Source organism: Penicillium psychrosexuale, assembly GCF_028828465.1.
Source record: "Penicillium psychrosexuale strain IBT 29551 chromosome Unknown utg000002l, whole genome shotgun sequence".
Taxonomy (NCBI): Eukaryota; Fungi; Ascomycota; class Eurotiomycetes; order Eurotiales; family Aspergillaceae; genus Penicillium; species Penicillium psychrosexuale.
In genome coordinates this window covers 2,232,157-2,254,281 of record NW_026643187.1, presented here as the reverse complement: position 1 = coordinate 2,254,281, position 22,125 = coordinate 2,232,157, and the positions used below count along the sequence as shown (strand labels likewise).

Genomic DNA, 22,125 nt, shown 5'->3' with positions numbered 1-22,125 from the left:
AGTCAAATGAGAAGCTCAGAGGAGAAGTGCGGGACCAAATCATAGCTTGAACCCCCAAGCTCTCAAGCGGCAATCAGCCCGCGGATCGCCCCCGGATGTTTTCTCGGATTCCCCAGATCAGCCGAGGCAGGTCACGTGTGCTTGACTGAGATGTGCCCGTAGCTCTCATCCCAGGCTCGTTTTCCGTTCATTAACCTCACACAAGATGTCTCGCTTGGTCAATGGAGCGAGGTCGTTTTCGAGTATGTCTCTTTCGTGGAAATTCTAGCTCCAGATAAGCTCAATTTATCCTAGTGACGGCTTCATCGCTCTTTGCCGACGCGACCGCGGCTTCGCAATCTGTTCGCCGACCATCCAGCTTTCAAGTCTTTCGTGATGTTCCCTCGATCCGGGGACTCCGGCGCCAATTGTTGCAAAAGAACCGGAGTGTAGGCTTCGTTCCTACCATGGGCGCACTTCATGAGGGTCATCTTTCCTTAATTCGACAAGCTGCTCGCGAGAATACAGACATTTTCGTCAGCATCTTCGTCAATCCCACACAATTCGGAGTCACGGAAGATTTGTCTAGCTATCCCCGCACCTGGGATACTGATGTTGAGAAGTTGGAAAGGCTGAATGAGGAGCTCGAGCGGTTAGGCGAAAACAGTGCAAGTGCTGGGCGTATCACCGCCATTTTCGCACCGACTTCGAAGGTTATGTACCCTGGTCTTTCCCCGTCGTCGGAGGTTGATGGAAACGGTTCGTTTGTCACAATTACCCCGTTGTCCACCAAACTGGAGGGCGCTTCTCGTCCGGTATTCTTCCGGGGTGTGGCGACAGTCTGCATGAAGCTTTTCAACATCACAACCCCCGACCGTGTCTACTTTGGCCAGAAGGATGTGCAGCAAACTGTGGTCATCAAGCGCATGGTAGAGGATTTCCATGTTGGTACTGAAGTGCGAATCATTAAAACTACGCGTGAACCTGATGGCCTGGCGCTGAGCTCGCGGAACGTCTACCTGGGCGACCGGAGACGAACCGTCGGACTCACTATCTACAAGGCACTGAAAGCCGCAGAAGAAGTATATCTGGGCGGCAAGAACAGCCGGGCAGATATCCTTGGAGCTGCTCGTAATGTGACAGATTCCGTCCTTTCCGGACAAAAAGCCCTTTCGCCATCCGAGAGAGCACTTTACGAGGTCGACTACATTTCTCTTGCCGATCCTGACACCCTTGACGAGCTGGAAGTCGTTGACCCCGCTAAGGGTGCGGTTTTGAGTACCGCATTCAAGATGGCACCGCTGGAAGAGTCTAAGCCAGGCGAAGCCTGTGGATTGGGTGATGGAAAGGTCCCTGTGCGACTGATTGACAACATCATTTTGGATCCTCGTGCTTGATACTATATCGACCACTCAGTAATGAACATCTAACACTTTAGCATAACACGGTTTGGAAGCAAGCCGCTCGCATACATTACTCAAAAGCAAGATAGACATCAAAATATTCAAATATATCTCCATTTACCTTTTGCAGTTCAACGTAAACAAAGTAGGGCCAAATCCTTAGGGCGGAGAAAATTTGCCTTAGAGCCTGGAAGTCTTGGCACCGAAAAAAAAGTCTCGAAAGCTTTTGGATCGCCGGTTCAACAAAAATCTTCACAACTCCTCCCCATTTTCACAGGGGATCACCATATTTCAAAATGACGGACGATGGAATGCTTATGAACTTTAGCATTGGTGACAGTGTCATCAAGCCTGAAGCTAAGTTCAAGGGAGGAACATGGCGAGACCGACTCACCGCAAAGAAGCGCTCAGCCCACCGAGTATCTGAGAAAGAACCCGGAGATGGAGATGCAGCTGCGCGAAATGCAGCATCTAAGAATCCGAACCAGATCCAACTCGGTGCACGACCCGTGAAAAGACAAAGGACGGAAGATTCAGACTCGTTCAATCGTCCTAGCGCCCCGCGCTCTGGCGGTGATCGACGACAACAGCAACATCCCCGAGATCCCCGCCATTTCGTTTCCTCGCTATTCAGTAGCAATCCCGAAGCGCGCAATCCCGAAGGACCCAAGGAAGAGAGAGACGCAGAAGATGCGAAACCGACTAATGCGCCGCTGATCGACGGGCTGGATACTTTCACGAATCTGGGCCTGTCTCCCAATCTCGCAGCACATCTGCTCACAAAGCTGGAACTTAAGGCGCCGACAGCTATCCAGACAAGCTCAATTACACAATTGCTGAAGGAAGAAAGCGATGCTTTCATCCAGGCCGAAACTGGTTCCGGAAAGACGCTGGCTTATCTTCTGCCGCTAGTGCAGCGAATTATGGACCTTTCAAAAGCGAAGAACGAACATAACGATACCCAAGTCCACCGAGACAGTGGATTATTCGCTATTATTTTGGCACCCACCCGTGAACTGTGCAAGCAAATCTCCGTCGTGTTGGAGAACATCCTACATTGTGCGAACTGGCTTGTTTGTGGAACGGTAATTGGTGGAGAGAAGAAAAAATCAGAGAAGGCACGGTTGAGAAAAGGATTGAACATTCTTGTCGCAACACCTGGTCGATTGGTAGATCATCTCGACAATACGGAAGCGCTGGATGTCAGCAATGTGCGGTGGCTCGTGCTTGACGAGGGTGATCGTTTGATGGACATGGGATTTGAGGAGGAACTTCAAGGAATTGTCAAGAAACTTGACGCTAGGCAACGCCCGAGTCGCGTTCCCGGTGTGCCTACACGCCGGACGACAATTCTTTGCTCTGCTACGCTGAAGATGAATGTCCAAAAGCTAGGAGAAATCAGTTTAAAGGATGCGGTACACATCAAAGCCGATCCGTCCGACGAGGACGATGAGAAGCCAAATGAGGACGAGGAAGAGTCATTCCGTGTCCCCGCCCAGCTCAAGCAATCGTACGCGATTGTTCCAGCTAAGCTACGTCTGGTCTCATTAACAGCCTACTTGAAGAGGACGTTCATGCGAAAGGGATCAGTGATGAAGGCGATTGTTTTCATGTCTTGCGCCGACGTAGTCGATTTCCATTTTGAGCTATTCTCAAGGAATCAAGACCGCGAGCAACAAAGGAAGAGCGACGGAGAAGAAAAAGATGAGAAGGATGAGAAAGATGAAGAAAAAGAAAAGCTGTCACCCCATGGCACCATTGCTCTCGGTAGAGCCTTCTCGACCCCAGCGAATCCGGTCCTCTTGCATCGACTACACGGCTCACTTCCCCAGAACGTTCGAACCGCCACCCTTGGCTCTTTCTCTCGCAGTACTGAGGCTTGTGTCATGATCTGTACTGATGTGGCTTCGCGTGGTTTGGATTTGCCCAACGTGGACTTGGTTGTCGAATACGACCCTGCCTTCAGCTCTGATGACCACACTCATCGTATTGGTCGTACTGCTCGTGTTGGACGAGACGGCCGTGCCCTCGTCTTCCTTCAGCCTGGCTGTGAAGAGAACTATGTTGAAGTACTAAAACGTGGTTACCGCGATGGAGGCAAGGCGCTCACCCGCACTGATGCAAACGAGATTCTCAAGCGTGGTTTTGGCGGCAACGACAACAAAAAGAAGAACTGGGAGGAGAAGACGACCGATTGGCAGATGGACGTGGAGCGTTGGGCACTTGATAACCCAGAATATCTGGAAATGGCTCGACGGGCGTTCCAATCTCATGTTCGAGCTTACGCGACTCACACCTCAGCTGAGCGAAGCATGTTCGACATTAAGGAACTTCACTTAGGTCATCTTGCAAAGAGCTTCGCCCTGCGCGATCGACCAGGTAAAATCAACGTCCCCGGTCTGCGACCTGGACAAGAAGACACCAAAAAGGACTTCAAGGCAGCCCGAAACGGTGTTGCAGGCAATAAGAGAAAGGCCGATGACGAACCATCTTCAACAAATGTTACGGACGAGGCTGCTCGCAAGATGAGAGCCAAGATAAGGGAGCATATGTCTGGAGCCAACGAGTTCAACTTGGCTTGATTTTTCGCTCCGTGGACTCCCTCAAAAAAGCATGGGCGCATGGTTGTTTTGTAGCATTAGCATTTATCTCAGTAGATATCCCATAATGAAATCTTCCCGTCCTTGGACCCAGCCGCTAGCCAATGAGTTTCTTGTACTTTTTGATTCCGTTGTTGCTGCACTGTTGCGAGAGAGTAGTCGCGTACGTCGATGACTGTCTGTCCTGCTGCGCCCTGATCTGGATCTCGAGGTTCTTGTCTTGCAGACTCAGGCGATGAAGACATCAACGAAGACGTGCTTTCAGTGTCCCCAAACGCTACAGAATAACAACCATCCTTATGCCACTTCAGCACAGCCAGCTCTTTCATGGTTTTTACCGAGTATACCCGGATCCTGCCGTCCCAGCCAGCAGTAGCAAATACCTTTCCATCCGATCGGATCTGCAGACCCTGCTGACCCGAATGCTTTGTGTTGACAATCTTCAAAGGGGATTCTTCTTTGTAGCCAGGAGTAGGGATATAACCCGCAGACCCTATGCTGGGGATGGGATGCTTGACGATCAGAGAATCCGCAGAAGAAGAGATGAAGTATCTATGGGAGGGGGCGACATCTATGGAAAGAACCGGCTGGGAATGAGGGTGGCCAGCGTAAAGCTTGTCCCATTTCAAAGGGTTGCTGCTAATATACTCACGCTCAAAGCTGGCCGATTTGAGAGCTCCACGATGAACGAAGACCATCACATGGCCATCTTCATACGCAGAGGCGACGTAGAGATCCCCAGAAGGTGACGCGAAGAGATTTACAGCCATCAGCATTCCAGTTTGTGTGGATTGATCGGATGGGATAGTACTGATCCTGCGTTCAGATGGTAGGTGAAAAATATCGACACCACCAGAGTCTAAGGCATTGGGTACTGCAAAGAGAGTATTCTCTGGTTTTCCGGATTGGGATGGAGCTCCAGGAAGCCCATCCGCATTCACAAACGCTATTGAGAATGCACAGAAATTGAGGGCATTCACGGGCAAGGAATGGAGCAACCACGGCTGCGGTTTACTTTCTGGCTGTACGGACTCAGCCGCATCCACTGGAAGCGTCTTATCGAGGAAAGATTCATCCTCTGGTCGAAGCTTCCACACACATAGTTTGTGGTCGCGGCCATGTCTATTGCAGATGTTAGTAGGATGGCCGATATCTCCAGGGTTAGGTAGGGGTGGATGAATCATCATACGTGTAAATCTCAGTCGCCCCTAAGTCAACATTAAAGCCTCTCGCCTCCAAAATAGCCCCCTCGTGGGCCTTCCACGCCGTCACAGGGCGTTTGGTGACCAGGTCCCAAACGACGATCCAGCCATTGGCGTCGCCGGATACAAGCCGTAAATTCTGGCTGTAGATGTTCAGGGCATGAATTGGAGAAGCATGCCCACGAAGTATGTATACTGGGGTAGCTGGAGATTGAGCTTGAACTGATTTGGTGTCCATCCCAAATACCGTGTGGTTGTTGCTTATTGATAACTTCTATCTTCGGCAGAGGTGTGTGGAATTGCCTGCTTACACCGCCACACTTGAGCCTCACCTACAACATCGTGATCTTTTTTGGCGATTTTGGCGATTTTGGCGTCTGTTTTTAGATATTTATGTTGGATGGCTGTCACTGATAGAAAAAGGGACGCGGAAAACGAACTGGCCAAGGAGTTTTGTTTTTTTTAGTCCAGTTTTCTTTCTCAATATTAATGCTGTGAATTGCAGTTATATATCGACTTGTGACCGCAACTTTCGCCGACCGATTCGGCAAACTTGGGAACGGACTCCCTCACATCGGTAATCTGCCCTTTACCCCGGGGCCGATCTGATTAACTCGGTTTATATACGATAGTTGAGGGATAAACAATCTCCCGAGGTCCAGGCTGTAGTAAGCCTCCATATAACTACCACTTCTTTCTGACTAGAGCACGTCTTATCAACATCAACACTCCTGAAGATTTGTGCTTGGACGGTTTCCAATATTGTTAATATTTAGATACGTACAGAGCATAGTATATAACACTTTCAGCGAGATTTTAGATACTTTAACAGGAGGAAATTCAAGTGGTTTGTACTACTGCGTTTCGATATCCGTACAAATTGATAGATCAAGAACAATTGCAAATCACTCAAGGCTCAGCCGGCAGATCATGTTCACCTGGCCCCTCATTGTACCTGTTCGAGGTTCTAGGCTTTGCATGACGGAGACGGTCACCCTTTAGGACATTAGAGTTATCGATTGCTTCGTTCTCGTCTCTCTCTACAGACGCTATTAGTTGCCTGATACTTTAGAATTTGCCAAGAAATACAATATGGACTTACCAAGCTGCTGATCAGAATTTGAATAAGGAGGTTGGATTGGGTCATCAAATGGCTGTTCATCTCCCTGGACGGGGACTTGTGCTTTCAAGCTTGGGTCGGTCTCTTCGACATAAGAGTCATCTGCGAAGGTTCCGGTCACGGGCGAAGGGTCATTGTCCCTCTCATAATTATCTTCTGCGATTCTTTCGGCGGGGTTCGACATATTGTAATCTGAGTGAGTTGTGTGTGCAATTTTCAACGTTTCGACGCAATATACACAAAAAGGAGGATGAGGCGTCCTTCAAATATACCAGTTGTCGGAAGAGTCCCGAACCTGTCGTTTAGCTTGGCCATGCTACTTTTTGCCCAATTGTTCAACGTATATAGTACGTAATTCAAAGTTTGTGGCAACCATACGTCGTTATGATCGGTTGTTTATGTAAGAGCCGAGCTAGATGAAATAACTATGAAGTCATAAGCCACGAGGTAGCGACTGTTGTGGCAAGTATTGCACAGTCAAAGCTAGCTAGTGTCATAATTCTCCAACATCGTTCTCTCTAGTCGCTAAGTTGTTGTGTTAATAAATCACATATATCTATACATGGTAACAGTTATTGAACCCAAGTTGGAACAGAATACACCTTCCTGGCCATTTCTAAATTCAACAACTGAGATACATGCTAGTTTAATCGTCTACGACGCTTCATATTAGTCATGCAATACTGAAATAGACAGTGAATGTCCCAAAGTAGGTGGGAACAGCCCTGCCATGGAGGTTTATTTTTTAGCGAAACCTAGCGTTATTGTATTCACAGGGGTATAAGCAGTATGGATGTGAATTTGGGCAATAAAATTCATGATTCGTCAAAGTGTTTGAAGCATCAAATCAGATCGAATGACCCATAGTGATACTGATTGAGTGCATGGTGGTGATGTGGTGGCACATAGTATCCTTGATACGGGTGGTTCTCCAATGAGAAGTCACCCGTAGTCAACAAGGGATTGTGTAGGCTTGGAGATGAGACCGGGTGATTGGGGACTGATAGGGATGGGTCTAATTCATAGAAGTGGTTGTGCATCTGGGCTGGCGTCACCATATGTGGGTGAGCTTCGGCCCAGCTCCAAATTTGTTTGAGATCGTTTTTGACTGGTTCAGCACTGCTGCAAGTCACTTTCGTGATGTTATCAAAGATGCCGAGTACCTCCTCTTTGGCTTCTCGTGTTTCTAAGCACTCTGCGGCGAGTATAAGAAAGTACAGGGATATATCCGCCACACTTCTGCTCAACTGGTTAGACAGATATTTCTAAAATTTTGGTCATGATTTGTACTAACCGATCTGTGGTGTGGGCAATAATGCCACACATTTCGTGCGCATGGCTGCGTTGCATCTTCCGCATATCCTCATCGAACTCTGACTGGAAAGGGTGTGTTTTGGCCAGCATAATACGAGTCGCGTGGTAGAATAATTGAGAAACAATGGCAGATCGGTTGACAAGCCTACGAATATTAGTTGATGAACAGGTTGAATGCGAGAATTGAGGACATACCAAACTTCAGGAAAGACCGATTTGGAACTTGTTTGCCATGGCTGCAAATGACCAAGAGGTACAAGGGATCTAGGAATGGATTTCGCCCATTGGTCACACCACCTGTTGTGAGTGATCCATTCATGATCGTTGAGCTGGATGGCCCGCACCACACCGTGAGATGGGCGCGAAGATGCTTTGAAGGTCATGACTCTCGCGAAAATATAAAGTATCCGATGATGCCATAGATCTTGATTGCCCCCATTTGCGGCTTGTGGATGATCCATGTCCATATCGATTCCCCATGTATTTGGATCCCAAGACAATGTCCAATTATATCGCATACAGTTCAGGAGTTCTGCGCCGACGCTGATCCTGAAACATGCTCCACCCAGCCCAGGGGTTTTGGCATTCCAGCCACATTCTCTGATCAAAGCCCGGGAGCCTGCGCTGTGGTTTCCACTGTGTCTTGATTGGCTTTGCATGGGTTCGGAGAAGCAGAGGGCAAGGGCCGCTGTTGCGCATAGTACAGAGTCACGGTTAGGATCATGTATCGCATTCAGAAGATCCCGAGTAGCTGCGTCATAATAATGTGTCGCTTTCTCATCACCATAAGAAGGGTCTACAATAGAAAGATGTCTAGCACCACACGCAAGAAATGCCTTGAGCAACATAGGCTCACCAATGGCAAAACCCGGAAGAATCTGGGAAAACTGCGCTTTGTGAGCAAATTGCAAGAATAGAATGTGGGGAATTTTTCCTACATGGTTCATTTCATCCATTATATCCATCCGGGGACCGACCTCTTCCATGAATGTTCTGAGAAGAGAGACTTGCTCTGGGTCAGTGAGAAAAGGATAATATTCATGTTTCCCAGCCAGTTTTCGCGCGAAATTTGATGTTCCGTGCGGAAGAAGTTCATCTCCTGGTACCAAGTGAGACTGGTGCCAAGTATCACTTCCAACGAAGTCCGTTGCATTTGGGTGTGGGATATCAAAGCTCAGCGGGTCAAACGAATGTGCCATTGATTGAAAAAGATTTGTCAAATCATCATCCCCTATAAAGTCAAAGTCATGTTGCGATTCTCGGTTCTCTTGAACAGGACTCTCTGGCTGAACGGGCGGGTATATCTCGAAACCTCCCACATACAGAGACGCGATCAAACGCGAGTCATCTCGAAATGTCACCTTCGATCCGTGGGGCCGAGCGATGATGTGTGGAGGCGCCACAGTTTGAGTATCAATGAAATTGAGACGGACACCACGTCGACAGATGCGATCTGATTTGCGACAATTGAGACATCGTCCCACGGCTTCGTCGCATTTCAAATGTCTTTGGCGACAAGTGAGGCAGCCTGTGCGTACCCTCCTAGCTTTGGTATCTGGGGCATCTGAGGATTTCTTGCGACTGGGGTGGCGGGGTGTGCTTTGTGAATCGCTTGCCTGGCTTTTTGGAGTGGATGTCCTCGTGCTGGCGCTGGGCGACTGCGGCTGCGTCTCCGCTTCTTTTCGGAGGTTCATATTTCCTTGATAAACTGCCGAATGCGATAGCTCTTGCTCTTCTGAACACAACTATGTTTCTAGTCCCCGGCGCCAACTGGAGTCCCAACCGATAGAGGCTTCCCGGATACACAATATGCCGTTGTAGGTTCTAACCAGATGGCCATGTTCGTTGTTGACTGGCAAGAGGAGCTTCAGATAGAGAGAATAGGATTGCGATCTGATATTCAGTTGTAGTTCTGAATCCAACTACCAGCCGGCGGCACAGGAGGGGCAGGAACGAAGGGATCGGCGAATAATCCTGGGGCAAAAAAGGGTCAGCTGAGGATTATGGCCCTCATGTGAAAGTACCGTATGAAATACTCACTGGCCCCTTGCTTATGTAGCCACACAGACTTCTCAAGTTGCGGAGAAGTGGATGTCAAGTTAAAGAAGTCAAGAAAAAAAGGTGGGTCGCTTTGCCAAGATCGCCGATATACGGAGACGACGGGTTTAGTATACGCATACATTTTATATCAACCCAAATAGATACAGTCAGAATTAAAGTACTTCTAACACAGCTTATACGAAACAGGCTAAAATTTGAAGCCAATATGCAATCTTTGGTGTGAAAACACGGGACCGTCTCAGGGACATCGTCTAGGCCTTTCTCCCCAAGCGCGGTAGTCGGACTCGGCCCAACAATATTAACACAATGACTCCCCATAAGGCGGCAGATATGAAGGTCAGTTGAAGAGCAGCGGAATATGATAGAGTGACTGGGTGGTTATTAGCAAATCAAGTCGGCATTCCAAGGGGATAAAACACACCTTCTCGCCGATGGATTGGATCCAAGTGAGCGATAGTATCAACAGATTTGCGGACAAGTGCAATGATATGTTTCTTCTCAAAACCAGTAACGTTTTTGTTAAGCTGGTATATGAGACTGTTTTGGAAGATCCAGCTGCTGACAGCCACACCCATCACGGCGCCAAGGTTTCTCCACAGCCCCAGAGTGGTTGTTGCGACGGCCTGATCTTGTTTCTCGCTCGTTGCGAGGATGGATACCATCAAGCTGGGAAATGCGAAGCCCTGACCTAGACTGGAGAATGAGATGCAGATCATGGAGAGTGGTTGAGAGGTGTCAATCCCCATGGATGCAGCTGCACATCCACCTATCACCATACAACATACACCGATGATGACATAAGGTTTGAGACGTCTGGTCCAGTTAATCATGAACCCGGTGCTCACGCTAGAGATAGTCACAGCTATGGAGGAGGCCACAAGGCGTAGACCAGAAGCAGTTGGGCTGGTCAGCTTCACCGCCTGGAAATACAGCGGAGCGTTGAACAGCATGGTGTGTACAGACATGGAGGCAAAGAAATTGCCAAAGATAATACTAGCTCGAGGATCCGTTGCCATGAGCTCAATTGGTAGCACGGGTCGCGGAACGTGCAGCTCGTAACGTACCAAGATGATTGCTAGGACTAACGATGACACCAGGGAGATGATAATGAGCGGATGGCTCCAAGGATAGACATTTCCTCCGAAGTTCAGACCCATGATCAACAGAGTCACACATATAATCAAGATGATTGATCCCAGTATATCGATACTCCGGACTAACTGCCAGACTTTCATGCGCTCCATTCCAGTTTGTTTAATGCCGAGATCTGCCGGGACTGTCCAAGCGGCTGCTATAAAGTAAACGAAGATGAAAGGCAGTTGGATGAGAAACGCACCCCGCCAGCCGATATGATCACACAGGTAACCCCCAAAGGCAAGGCCGAGGCTACCGCCGATGCCGAGACACAGGTTGATGTATGATTGGTAGACCCCGCGATACTCGAGACGTACCAAGTCACTAGAGATGATCTGACCGATGGAGAAGATACCACCCGCACCAAGCCCACACAGCGCGCGGGCAGCGATGAAACTGCCGATACTCTGCGCCAAGCCACAGCCTGCTGTCGTGAGGAAGAACATGGCGATAGAGAAGAGATAGACAGGTTTCCGGCCAAATGCATCAGAGATGCGTCCCAAGAGCGGCATAAATGCGGTCGATGTCAACAAGAAGGCCGTCGATAGCCAGGAGGCTGAGTTGGCTGCTTTGAAATAGGAGGTGATGACTGGATGGCTTGAAGCCATGAGGGTCGAGTCAAAAAAGCCGATCAGGTAGCCCATCATGATACCACTAAAGATGATCCAAAACCTTGTCGGTGATATATCAATGAATCTCGAGGCGTAGTCCTTCTCATCTTGGGTTAAGATGTTCGGCTGTTGGTTGGGAGAGCCAGCCCCAGAAGCCGGACCAACATCGAGTCCTTCGGCAGAGCTTGCACTGGATATACAGCGAACATTGGCTTCCTCTTCTTCTGTATCCCTGTATGAGCAGACTGATTCAACATCCGTTGCAGAATACGAGACATCGTGATAACTCGTTTTCCGATGGACCGAATTCTTGCGCAGGAGAGGGGTGGCTTCAGAGGGGCATGATTGCCCCTCGTTGTCACTGGGCATTTTTTTAAAAAAATTTATGAAGACAAATGAATGAAAATGTTATTTCATGAGGATGAAGATTCTGCAAGCACGCAATGTAATTACAGCGAACGCCATCAACAACGACTCATGGGCTTCGAAAGCAGTGGTGACACAAAAATAAGGAAAAAAAGAGAGAAAATCCGGACGTATGGAAATATGATATTTATACCAACGCTAGGGCTGCAAGATCCTTTTATTTGATGCAACACAGCATCAATTGCATTGCCGAGGGGTAAAAAAGGGCGATCCGCCGAAGGCTCATACTTTGTAGATGTTTGCCACATCGGGAATAGCGTGGTTGGTCAGCAGGGTCCGATCTCGGGGTCCGATAAGATAAGGGAATATTAATTGCTACGGAGTAACTATATCTTTTTGTTTTATAACTGTATCACATTGTTTGCAGCTTCACATTATCCAGAACAATGCACCCCCCGCTCCGCATAGCCGTCTTGGAATGCGACACTCCCCTTGACAGCATCAACCGCCGCTATAATGGATATGGCGGGGTATTCCGCGCGCTCCTCAAAGCTAGTGTCAACGCCTTGAACGAGCCAGAGAGACTCGACCCAGAAACAGGACTGGAAATTACAGCTTGGGATATAGTCAATGACGACAAATACCTGAAGCTGGAAGACGTGGATGCCGTGCTTTTAACAGGATCAAGTGCGTGTTGACTCGGTAGGCCCAGAGCATTGAATGCACACACTAATCACAGTAATCATAAGCCAGAACACAACTCGTTCGAAGACATCCCATGGATCAATCGTCTCGTCGAATTCACCCAACAAGTTCTCGCGCAGGACCGGGTCCGCCTACTCGGGATCTGCTTCGGACATCAAATCGTCGGCCGCGCATTAAACAGCAAGGTCGGACGAAGCGACCAAGGTTGGGAGATTGCCGTATGTGATATGGATTTGACCGATAAGGGAAAGGAGCTGTTTGGGCGAGATAAGATCGTGAGTACTCTGCGCCTGCGTCATGTGGAACAGAAGGCTGCATACATACCCATGCACCCGAGTCCATATGCAGACACCTGACCTAATTTCCTTCTCGCAAATAGCGCATCCAGCAAATGCACCAGGATATTGTATTTAATTATCCCCCGAACGTGGTTCCTCTGGGCTCATCCCCGCGCTGCGCTGTGCAGGGTATGTATATGCCGCGCCGCTTTATCACCCTTCAGGGCCATCCTGAATTCACGGGAGACATTATCACGGAGATTATCAAGACTCGGGCCGAGGGCGGTGTTTTCAAGGAGGATCAAGCTCAGGATGCTTTGAGCAGAGCTAATATTGAACATGATGGTGTCGCCATTGGGGTGGCGTTCCTGAAGTTCCTACTGGAGGACTAAAGGCAAGCACCGATTTTTCATGCAACACAAGCGAACTGCATTAGATTTTTTTTGGCTTCTGCCCGGCTCTCTGTCGAATCATGCTTGGTGTTTTTGTAGACATTCTTTTAGACTAGTATCAAATAAATATATCTTCATGTACATGACACGCACTAGGATAGTTAATTGAATGTCATTAGTGACGAGGGCCTCTCAATACCTACATACATGTACATAGTGACAGGCGGTAAAGTGCTATTTTGGAATGATAAGTAGGTCCGTTCTGTTACATGGAGTACAACCCGTTCAAAGTATGAGTTACACCCATATCTACTATTATCACTAGGAAGAGCCTAGGGAATGAGTACGACCGACAGAGCCCAGCAAGAAAGTGGGTGTGACATTGAATAGCTATAAAAGACTTCAAGCCACCAAATAGAGCTGTGAAAACAGTCCGCCACCGACGCTGGATCATCGGCCAACGCCCAGACTGAAACAAGAGAGCCGAAAAAGAGCTAAAGCTAAGGACTCTAAAAGAAGTGGGGAGAAAGAAACCCTGGTATCGTTGTAAACAAGATCGTTGAGGAGCGCCCCAGGCAAAATCCTCATGGAATTCATAATCAGACAAAACGCCTCCTTCCGCAAGCCCATAGGCCGCGAGCCCCGCAGGGCTATGCAATATGCAAACCCAAGAAACCAATCGCTTCATCACTAACGCCGTTTTTTTTGGATGCAAGAGAAAGCGCTAAAGATGCTCAAAGGTCTAGCCAGAAATTGGCAAGAAACAAATAAATCAGCTCGAGCGCGGGCGAGAAAGTCGTCTACTGCGACGACATTTCTTCTCGCCCATGTCCGGTTGTTCCGGGTTAGTGTTACCCGGGGGAGTGCGGTCTGTGGGGTGACTGTCTTCTGCGTCGGAGTTCATCTGCGGAACGAAAAGTCAGCAAATATCCCATATGGCGGAGACCTTTGGTTGGAGAACTTACTCGGAGATTCAAGGAGACAACCTCGTCGTAATCATCCCTGAATGAGATACCAACGCCTAAGGTAAGATTGGAAAGGAGTCGTTTCTTAGGTCGGGTGCGTCGTGCGGGGCGAGGATCTTCAGAGTCGTCGCTGTCTTCCGCGGACCGCTTGCTACCCGTGCTGAAGGGAGAAGAAGAGCGTGAGGCCTGCAAGCTTGGTTTGATAGGAATTCCGGGGGCAGCTTTCTTATCAGATAGGACGTCTGTCTTCTCGTCTAAGAGCGCGGCGAAAGCGCGGTCAATGTCACCACGACATCTTTGGAGCATGTTCACAATGGTCCCCCGGTCATATCGGCCACCTAATCCTTCTTGGATAGTTTTGATATCCCAAGGAGGATATAGGTCAACAGCAAGGCTAGCATCGTTGGTTGTATAACTATCAACGGATTTTTCCTCCTGTGAAGTGAATTGTTCATGATCGAAGTCGGCTTTGGAGTCTTGAACGACCTCGGACTTGATTCCCTCCTCGACGGGCTGAAGGGGGTTTAGCTTGGTGAGAAGCCCTTCATGCTTGCCCTCGATACCCCGCACTGAAGAGTAGTGCTTGAAGTCCTGTGCTCGTTAGTGGCTTGATGACATTGTACGACGCTTGATGACATGTACAACAGCAAGACACTTACATGGAAGGCTACGTGCAGAACATCCCGATATTGATTTGGGAGGGCATTGACATCCTGGAACACCGAAACACCATCCATGGTGTATACATTCAAGTCGACCTTGAAGACCTGACAAAATGCCTGGAGATGCTCGGAGCTACCCCACTCCCCGTTCTTACGGGTGGTAGCAATCATTCCTTGAAATCGCCGTTCCATGTCCTCGTCGGACGGAGCAGAGACATCGGCAGATCGAGTAGCATACGCAGATGCAGCCGCACGTTTAGGGCGGCGGCGTTCCCCACCTTCAGCAACAACAAATTGCATGAAGTAATCTTTATTGGAAGCCATATGACTGGCAAGAAGCTGTCGAATTTCGTCTGCATGGTGGGTGTCGCCATACAGTTGGTCGGAGAGGGAGTAATAGAGACAATTGCCTGGGATTGGACGCGTCAGAATAAGCGAAACAACGCGATGCAGCTTCTAAAGACCGCGATGGAGCTCAGAAATCATGCAACAGGTGTAATTGGCTTACCATCTCCCTCCGTGGGGATTGCATAAAGGCCCCTCTGTTGGAGAGAGGGCATTTCTAAGCTCGCATGGTGCACGGGCTTGACCTGTTTGCAAGCTTGTTGGTCCTGCGACAGGCGGGGCGTGGTCGGTGTGGAAGGAATTGGAGTAATAGGGATTGGAGGAAGAGATCCGTCTAACAACGCAGACACCTCGAGGGTGGGATCGCGAGAATCAGAGCCCGTAAGTATGGGCACGATTCTGCCACCATTAGTGACGAGTGACATATTGGAGGGAACACTCGAATAAGGGTCGGCATTTATGGGAGTATAGACGAATGGATAAACAAATAGACCGATAAAGAAGGGAAGGAAGATGGAGAAAATTGAAAAATTGAAGTTATTGATCTAAGAATGGCAAACAAAAGGAGCCCGCCGAGTGAATTCGGGCCCTGCGGGTGGTTTGAAAAAGGAAATTGTTCGGCCCTTCTGATGCCCATTTCAGTGTTGGGGCGAGGCGGTGAGCCCTAATGCTCAGTGATTGGCCACAACTAGGCGTTTGCCCACTATGACATCGCTCGGGTTTCTTTGTATGGCAAGGCTTCAGGGCATTCGATTCTATATTTAGCAGAACAAAGCTTCGGCCAGGTGTTCCTGCTCAAAAATATCTCAAACCAGAGTCATTTACGAGGACACTGACCGCGAATTGAGGAAATTGAAGAGCCCTGGCATGTAGCCCTAGGATCAAATGTGATCGATCGGAGTGGAGTCCGGAGTGATGGAGCGGGACTTTACGGAGCTCCTTGCTGGGGTCCAGGCGAAGTCACTGATACTTTAAGACTAAATCAAGGGTCTAAGAGAGTTCAGAAACAAAAGCATTGAGATTGATCAAAGCTTTAGATATCCGTTCCAACAATGCTTCCGATGCTTTGACCAGGAGCACATCAACTCCGCATAAGTGCGGAGTTGGATTTTAAATCTTTGACCGCCGTGTCTCCACTGAAAGTTCCCAGGCCGTTTATTTCTTTTTTTTTTTGGTGGCATTTGATTGGATAAAGCTTACACCGCCCGGCAGCACTTCCCACAATTGGCCAAGTACAAAGTGAGGTAATCAGACCACCCGGTCCACGGGTGTCCACCTGCCCTGGAGGGAAACCCTTATCAGCTGAATGGGAGAGATAGCTAGTTGTCCCCTCACCCCGCTCGTCTTAGCCCACATTTAAGGACAGCGGGCCCCTTTCGTGTCACTTGTGCCTTGTTTTCCTAAGAACTTCCAGGTCAAATTGTCCATTATGACTAACAACATTGTGGTTCTGGGGTAAGATCAACCTCCAAGTCCTCTAGCTCCAATTCTACTAGACCCGCACTTCGAACATCTACTAACGGATGTAACAGCGCCGGTGTGTCTGGTTTGACTACCGCATATCTGCTGTCGCAAGACCCCGCCAACAAGATTACTGTGTTGGCGAAACATATGCCTGGAGACTATGATATTGAATATGCGTCCCCATGGGCCGGTGCCAACTATATGCCGTATGATCGACTGAAACCGGCTGCGCGATAAAGTTCTGATCAAGTGGATATTTTATAGGGTGGGAAAAGAGGGAAGTGCTCATCAGAAGTGGGAGCGCGATACCTGGCCAGCATTGAAGGAAATCACCGAGAAGTACCCGGAAGCTGGCATCCACTTCCGAGGTATGATACCGGCCCAGAACTTGATCAGCATCCGAAGACCCTCTAACAGAATGTAGACACCTTGATCTACAACCGCAAGAAGGATCAAGAAACAGACACCGGAAGGTGGTTCTCGGAATTGACCCAGCCAAACCCGTGGTATAAGGATGTCGTGCTTGATGTATGTTTGAACTGTGAGATGGTGCCATAGACTGCCTGCAGACTGACATGATGATCATAGTTCAAAAACCTCCCTTCCGATCAATTGGCCCCCGGAATTGACAACGGCCAGGAGTTCGTATCTGTCTGTATCAACACCGCCGTCTACCTGCCGTGGTTGGTCGGTCAGTGCGTCAAGAACGGCGCCGTGTTCAAGCGAGCTGTCTTCAGGCATATCGCCGACGCAGCCAATGCCCACCACACCGGACAGAAGGCTGACGTGGTGGTCAACTGCACCGGCCTGTCGGCCAAGACTCTCGGTGGTGTTCTCGACGACAAGATGTATCCCGCTCGTGGCCAGATCGTCGTAGTTCGCAACGACCCCGGTCCCATGCTGTCGATATCCGGGACCGACGACGGAGAAGATGAGGCGTTGTACATTATGACTCGTGCTGCAGGTAAGTTCTTATGTGCTGGTTTTACTGTTTGACCGTTCGCTTATTGCTTCTAGGTGGCGGCACGATCCTCGGTGGCTCTTACCAGAAGCACAACTGGAATGGAATACCAGATATGAACCTTGCCAATCGCATCATGAAGCGTTGCGTCGACATCTGCCCCAATCTCGTTAAGGAGGGACAGGGAATTGAGGGGTTGGATATCATTCGCCACGGCGTTGGCCTGCGCCCACTGAGAGAAGGTGGCACTCGCATTGAAAAAGACAAGGTTGACGGTGTGGCCATCGTTCACAACTACGGTCATGGAGGATTTGGCTACCAGGCCTCCTTCGGCTGTGCATATACCGCTGTGTCTCTGGTCAAGGAGGTCCTGCAAAACAAATCTCGCTCTAAGCTGTGAAGAAACGCGTTGTATAGATCAATTGTTGTACAGTGTTCGGAAATTTAGCCTCGGCATGTAATATTGCAAAGTCTGGTTGGCCCGTACATGCAATCGTGACGTCAATTGATGATTGTTGAAACACTTAATTTGAGACTCAACACGAGAATAAGTCAACTCTATCATAATCATTTCATCAAATTTTCCACAATGTCAGCGCCTACGACCAAAGAAGCAGCAGAGAAAATTAACAAAATCCTGAATGAGTTCGGTGTACCTCCTCTACATGGCACAGTACTTGCCGACCCACAAAATGCTAGCCCCGAGATAGTGTTAGCGATGGTGCTGGACTCCATGATCAAAGCAAGGCCCATCTCTCACGAGTTGACACAGAGAACGATCAAAAAGCTAATCGAAGCCGACTACCATGACATCGACGTACTTTCCAAAAGTACATGGGAAGACCGAACAAAGGTCCTGCAAGAAGGAAGTTACAACCGGTATCGAGAGCAGTGCGCCACCAATCTCGGCGAGCTTGCCAAACTGGTTGTTGAGAGATACGGTACGTCCTCGCTTCTATCTGCAGGGCTGAATTTGCGATGTTATCCTGCACGTGGAAGTGGAGTCTGACGTCGTATGAGTACAGATGGGGATTTAAATAATCTCCTCAAGCAGGCAGCTGGCAAAATCGACAAAGCTAGAATATTGCTGAAGGAGGTCAGGGGCATGGGCGATTTGGCAGTGGAGGTCTTTTTCAACAATGTTCAAGGCATATGGCCAAGCATTGCTCCTTGTCTCGATTCGCGGAGCTTGAAGACTGCTGCTGAGATCGGGATTGGAACTGATTTGGGTAAAATATACAATGTGCTAGAGCGGGACCCAGTGCGTATGAGTCGCTTCGCCAATGGTCTCTCTGAAGTCCGACTGGAGAAAAGGCAGGATCTGATTGAGGAACTTTGACAATGCGTACTATAACCATGGGTGGCGATGAACCGGATATTGACCATGGGTCTTAAAGAGAAGAATGGCAAAATCATGGGTCTTTCCTTCACTTACAAGTATTCCAGCGCTTAATCTAAGATAATTGTATCTCCTTACTAGACTCATTTGTCAGGAGCTCTCAACAAAAAAAAGGCAATGTTAATTTGGCGTTCTTGTTCTAAGTAGTAGAAACATAGATATGGTGATTTTCATAGTTCTTCAACTCTCTTGTTTTTTTATCTCTCCTCTCTCTCTTCCTGCGGCCTGCCGCATTTTATCTCTGGATCTCCTCTGTTTTACGTCTCTAGCTCGGGGTTCCAGTATACTATAGGCTAATCTTAACGTTTACCATCAAGTCGCATCCACCGTTCGAGGTATCAATGATACCTAAGTGCCCTATGTCAAGAAATCAAGGAAACACTATACCGAATACAGCATAGCGCCCGCACTGGCCGGTGCCAGATCACGTGAGCTACCAGTGGCCTTGGCAGACCCGCTGCTTGCGACAGCGCAGCAGCTGTCGACGCCCTCATTTCCACTTTCCCCTGTTCTGCTTCATTCAAACACTAGCAAGCCTTTTGATCAAACGTGTGTTGCTTATTATAGCTTCCCTCAGACCCACTCTTCCATCTCAAAGGTGCGTTTCCCTTTGTCACCAAACCAGCAAACTGAGTTCCGAACTCTAGCGAACCTGACCTCCATCATCACTTGAGCGATTGGCGAGACCAAGCGGCATCCATATTCGCGTCAAAGCTAACTTGGCACCTTTGAAGACCCGATTTAGTCACCCGACACCGAATCTTCCTTTGTCGAAACTTGGCAGCCTAACGACCCGCCCTCCGCATTACTGATTCGCGAGCACCCAAGGATCACTTTCATCTCATAAATCCTTCAACGAAGCACACAATGGATTTCACAAACATCTTGTATGTTGGCTCTTCGTGGGAGATGATACATTTGTGCCAGGACTGATCCTATGCAGCCGTATTGTCAACATCGCTGTGGGCGTGTTTATGGTGCTCGGTGGCATCAGTAACTTCTTCACCGGCACCTGGAGTTCATTCATCCTGGGCGCGTATGCAGTTGTCTTCGGTCTAGGTAGGTCCCCACGATAATCCGAACTCGCAACGTCAATAGTCAACGCTAACATTATCCTAGTCGTTGGCGGACTGGAGTTCCTCCCTCACGTTCCGGACTACGCGTACCGTTATGCGTCGTTCCTCTTTTCATTCCTCGGCCGTGGTGTCTGTAAGTTAGACTTTTGCATGCCTGCAGATCCGAGGGGGAATTCGGTGGCTAATCACTTGCGCCAACAGTCTACATCTTTATCGGTTCCATCCTGCTGCACGACAACGTGTTGCGCATCATTGATGGTTCGGTGATTGCCTTCATCGGTCTCGGATACGTCGCGCTGGAGTTCATTCCATCTATCGAGCCTCCTTCGAACATGCGCGAATCTGACCAGGGCTGGGGTGCCGAGCAGGTCTAAATTGCCGCTTGAGTAGGTGGCGATGACGATCTTCTGTCGCATTGACACTGGTGGGATACTGTCTGTTCCGGCAGTTTCCTCCATCATGTGGTATGCGATGTTCGATGAGCGCAATGATCTTGGGATGTCCTTGATCTGAATTTGATCGAAGGATGTCATTATAAAGAAGAGAATGTGAAGCGGAGAATGGGCGATTTTGCTGGGTCTCGGATATTTTTGTTGATACCAGCGTAAAGGGACAGAGACACGTGTACTATATTTGGACGTGGGCTAGCATTATCTAGCAATATTGGCATGCTCTACGGAGTAATGATTGATCGATTTCTTATTGGAGAAGCCGGTGAGAGATCATCTGATAAATAAAGGAACTAGTGCAGGGACTTCTTGGCTGTGGAGACTGGCATATGTACCGACCACACGGAGATTATGATGTATTACTCCGTGGTTGGGGCCAAGACTACGGTCCTAGATTTACTCCGTATCCCAAAGTCCAGCGTGGCCATATCGCTTCGGCTTGTTCCATCTCCGAGCAGCCAATCGGAATCGCTAGAGTGCTGATGACAAGATTAGTCAGCTGCGTGCGACCAATCCGAGGCGCTACATATGTGATTGCCTACCAGGGCCCCACCGCAACCTCACTTGGGGATGTGTAATTCCCACTCTTTCCACTTTTACCACCGTTTCCCACCTTTCCACTGTAATTTTTCACTTTCCAACTAAACTTCATCAGGCCATCCGGTGGAGTCAACATGCAATCCTGGGGGAACATAGAATCATGCAGAACCGCCAGAGATTTCCTTGGGATTAGGATAGCGAAACCCCTAGGCAAAAAAGTACGCCGTAAAATAGAACATGATTAGATGAGATTGATGCGATCCTCGGCTAACGATAGATAAAGTGTGATAGATTGATATGCCGTAGATCCTCCCCTTCCACCTTAGATCGATAAACCCCAACCCTCCCTTTCCTCGGCGATAAGCAATTCGGTCTCGCCTCTTTGTTCTCGGTTTCTCTCCTTTTCCTTTTAATCTTTTTTAGGGTTTCCCACTTATCTTTGACATCTCTTCACACATCCCTCGAACTTCCCCTTATCGCTCCCATCACATCTTGTGTGCCCACTTGCAGTGACGCGGAGTGATCACCATCTTGCAGCTCCCTACCCTTTTAGCCAATCCCTGCCTCGCTAATCGTCCTTTTGCATCGGGCCACCGTCCCCGAACGAAACCGTCCCCCACGATCGCTTGCCAGTCAGACCAGGCCCTGTGGTGTGCTGTCAATTGTCGCAATCACCATCACCTGACTGTTCCACGCCGTCGGGTCGCCACTATTCCATACAGGCCGCTCCATACCTTTTGGTGGCGGGTTAACTACTTTCATCTACTCGACCACTCGATTTCCTAACTCCTGGGTGGCAGCATCCGACTTCACTTCTTTTCGATCGCGATCCCGAGTCATCGTCCGCCCTGCGATTCCCCGAGCCTGCAGCATCGTGGCTGCATATCTGCCTGCTGGACTGACTTTCCCATATTTCTCCAACCCGTCAGCTTGACCGACATTTGGTTTTTGAGTGATACGGTGCATTCTGCTCTCGACTGTGGTGCGACATCGCCCTCACATCCTAGGATTCTCACCCCTTCGTATTTGCCGTTTCGTTCATATTCGATCCTCCCGTTCTGAGAATCACGGCCGAAGGATTCCTGGCCCGGATCACATC

The 22,125-nt window shown here is 49.0% G+C and overlaps 12 protein-coding genes across 12 annotated transcripts; 6 read left to right on the top strand and 6 right to left on the bottom strand.

Annotated features, from left to right (window-relative positions):
• Positions 1-205: 205 nt before the first annotated feature.
• Positions 206-1,376, top strand: N7518_002006 (pantoate--beta-alanine ligase PAN6; the record flags this gene model as incomplete). Its single annotated transcript, XM_057182934.1, has 2 exons — positions 206-242; positions 295-1,376. The coding sequence occupies 2 exons, from the start codon at positions 206-208 to the stop codon at positions 1,374-1,376; spliced, it is 1,119 nt and encodes a 372-aa protein (XP_057044384.1).
• A 302-nt stretch (positions 1,377-1,678) lies between these two features.
• dbp7 (putative ATP-dependent RNA helicase) lies at positions 1,679-3,964 on the top strand (the record flags this gene model as incomplete). The annotated part of the gene is made up of 1 exon (XM_057182933.1): positions 1,679-3,964. One exon carries the CDS (start codon positions 1,679-1,681, stop codon positions 3,962-3,964), a length of 2,286 nt encoding a protein of 761 aa, XP_057044383.1.
• A 68-nt stretch (positions 3,965-4,032) lies between these two features.
• N7518_002004 (WD40 repeat domain-containing protein) lies at positions 4,033-5,422 on the bottom strand (the record flags this gene model as incomplete). Its single annotated transcript, XM_057182932.1, has 2 exons — positions 4,033-5,104; positions 5,172-5,422. 2 exons carry the CDS (start codon positions 5,420-5,422, stop codon positions 4,033-4,035), a joined length of 1,323 nt encoding a protein of 440 aa, XP_057044382.1.
• Positions 5,423-6,093: 671 nt separating this feature from the next.
• N7518_002003 (uncharacterized protein) lies at positions 6,094-6,488 on the bottom strand (the record flags this gene model as incomplete). The annotated part of the gene is made up of 2 exons (XM_057182931.1): positions 6,094-6,224; positions 6,287-6,488. The coding sequence occupies 2 exons, from the start codon at positions 6,486-6,488 to the stop codon at positions 6,094-6,096; spliced, it is 333 nt and encodes a 110-aa protein (XP_057044381.1).
• Positions 6,489-7,146: 658 nt separating this feature from the next.
• Positions 7,147-9,312, bottom strand: N7518_002002 (Zn(II)2Cys6 transcription factor; the record flags this gene model as incomplete). Its single annotated transcript, XM_057182930.1, has 3 exons — positions 7,147-7,543; positions 7,599-7,763; positions 7,814-9,312. The coding sequence occupies 3 exons, from the start codon at positions 9,310-9,312 to the stop codon at positions 7,147-7,149; spliced, it is 2,061 nt and encodes a 686-aa protein (XP_057044380.1).
• A 618-nt stretch (positions 9,313-9,930) lies between these two features.
• N7518_002001 (putative MFS multidrug transporter) lies at positions 9,931-11,793 on the bottom strand (the record flags this gene model as incomplete). The annotated part of the gene is made up of 2 exons (XM_057182929.1): positions 9,931-10,049; positions 10,101-11,793. 2 exons carry the CDS (start codon positions 11,791-11,793, stop codon positions 9,931-9,933), a joined length of 1,812 nt encoding a protein of 603 aa, XP_057044379.1.
• Positions 11,794-12,236: 443 nt separating this feature from the next.
• N7518_002000 (type 1 glutamine amidotransferase) lies at positions 12,237-13,165 on the top strand (the record flags this gene model as incomplete). The annotated part of the gene is made up of 3 exons (XM_057182928.1): positions 12,237-12,477; positions 12,544-12,770; positions 12,875-13,165. 3 exons carry the CDS (start codon positions 12,237-12,239, stop codon positions 13,163-13,165), a joined length of 759 nt encoding a protein of 252 aa, XP_057044378.1.
• A 772-nt stretch (positions 13,166-13,937) lies between these two features.
• N7518_001999 (OTU domain-containing protein) lies at positions 13,938-15,562 on the bottom strand (the record flags this gene model as incomplete). Its single annotated transcript, XM_057182927.1, has 4 exons — positions 13,938-14,069; positions 14,131-14,721; positions 14,790-15,202; positions 15,301-15,562. The coding sequence occupies 4 exons, from the start codon at positions 15,560-15,562 to the stop codon at positions 13,938-13,940; spliced, it is 1,398 nt and encodes a 465-aa protein (XP_057044377.1).
• A 1,004-nt stretch (positions 15,563-16,566) lies between these two features.
• On the top strand, positions 16,567-17,962 carry N7518_001998 (FAD-dependent oxidoreductase; the record flags this gene model as incomplete). Its single annotated transcript, XM_057182926.1, has 6 exons — positions 16,567-16,592; positions 16,670-16,807; positions 16,866-16,969; positions 17,026-17,129; positions 17,190-17,565; positions 17,619-17,962. 6 exons carry the CDS (start codon positions 16,567-16,569, stop codon positions 17,960-17,962), a joined length of 1,092 nt encoding a protein of 363 aa, XP_057044376.1.
• A 189-nt stretch (positions 17,963-18,151) lies between these two features.
• Positions 18,152-18,901, top strand: N7518_001997 (uncharacterized protein; the record flags this gene model as incomplete). Its single annotated transcript, XM_057182925.1, has 2 exons — positions 18,152-18,503; positions 18,588-18,901. The coding sequence occupies 2 exons, from the start codon at positions 18,152-18,154 to the stop codon at positions 18,899-18,901; spliced, it is 666 nt and encodes a 221-aa protein (XP_057044375.1).
• A 927-nt stretch (positions 18,902-19,828) lies between these two features.
• Positions 19,829-20,411, top strand: N7518_001996 (TVP15 family protein; the record flags this gene model as incomplete). The annotated part of the gene is made up of 4 exons (XM_057182924.1): positions 19,829-19,848; positions 19,905-20,020; positions 20,081-20,170; positions 20,239-20,411. The coding sequence occupies 4 exons, from the start codon at positions 19,829-19,831 to the stop codon at positions 20,409-20,411; spliced, it is 399 nt and encodes a 132-aa protein (XP_057044374.1).
• A 1,377-nt stretch (positions 20,412-21,788) lies between these two features.
• On the bottom strand, positions 21,789-21,992 carry N7518_001995 (uncharacterized protein; the record flags this gene model as incomplete). The annotated part of the gene is made up of 1 exon (XM_057182923.1): positions 21,789-21,992. One exon carries the CDS (start codon positions 21,990-21,992, stop codon positions 21,789-21,791), a length of 204 nt encoding a protein of 67 aa, XP_057044373.1.
• Positions 21,993-22,125: the final 133 nt, after the last annotated feature.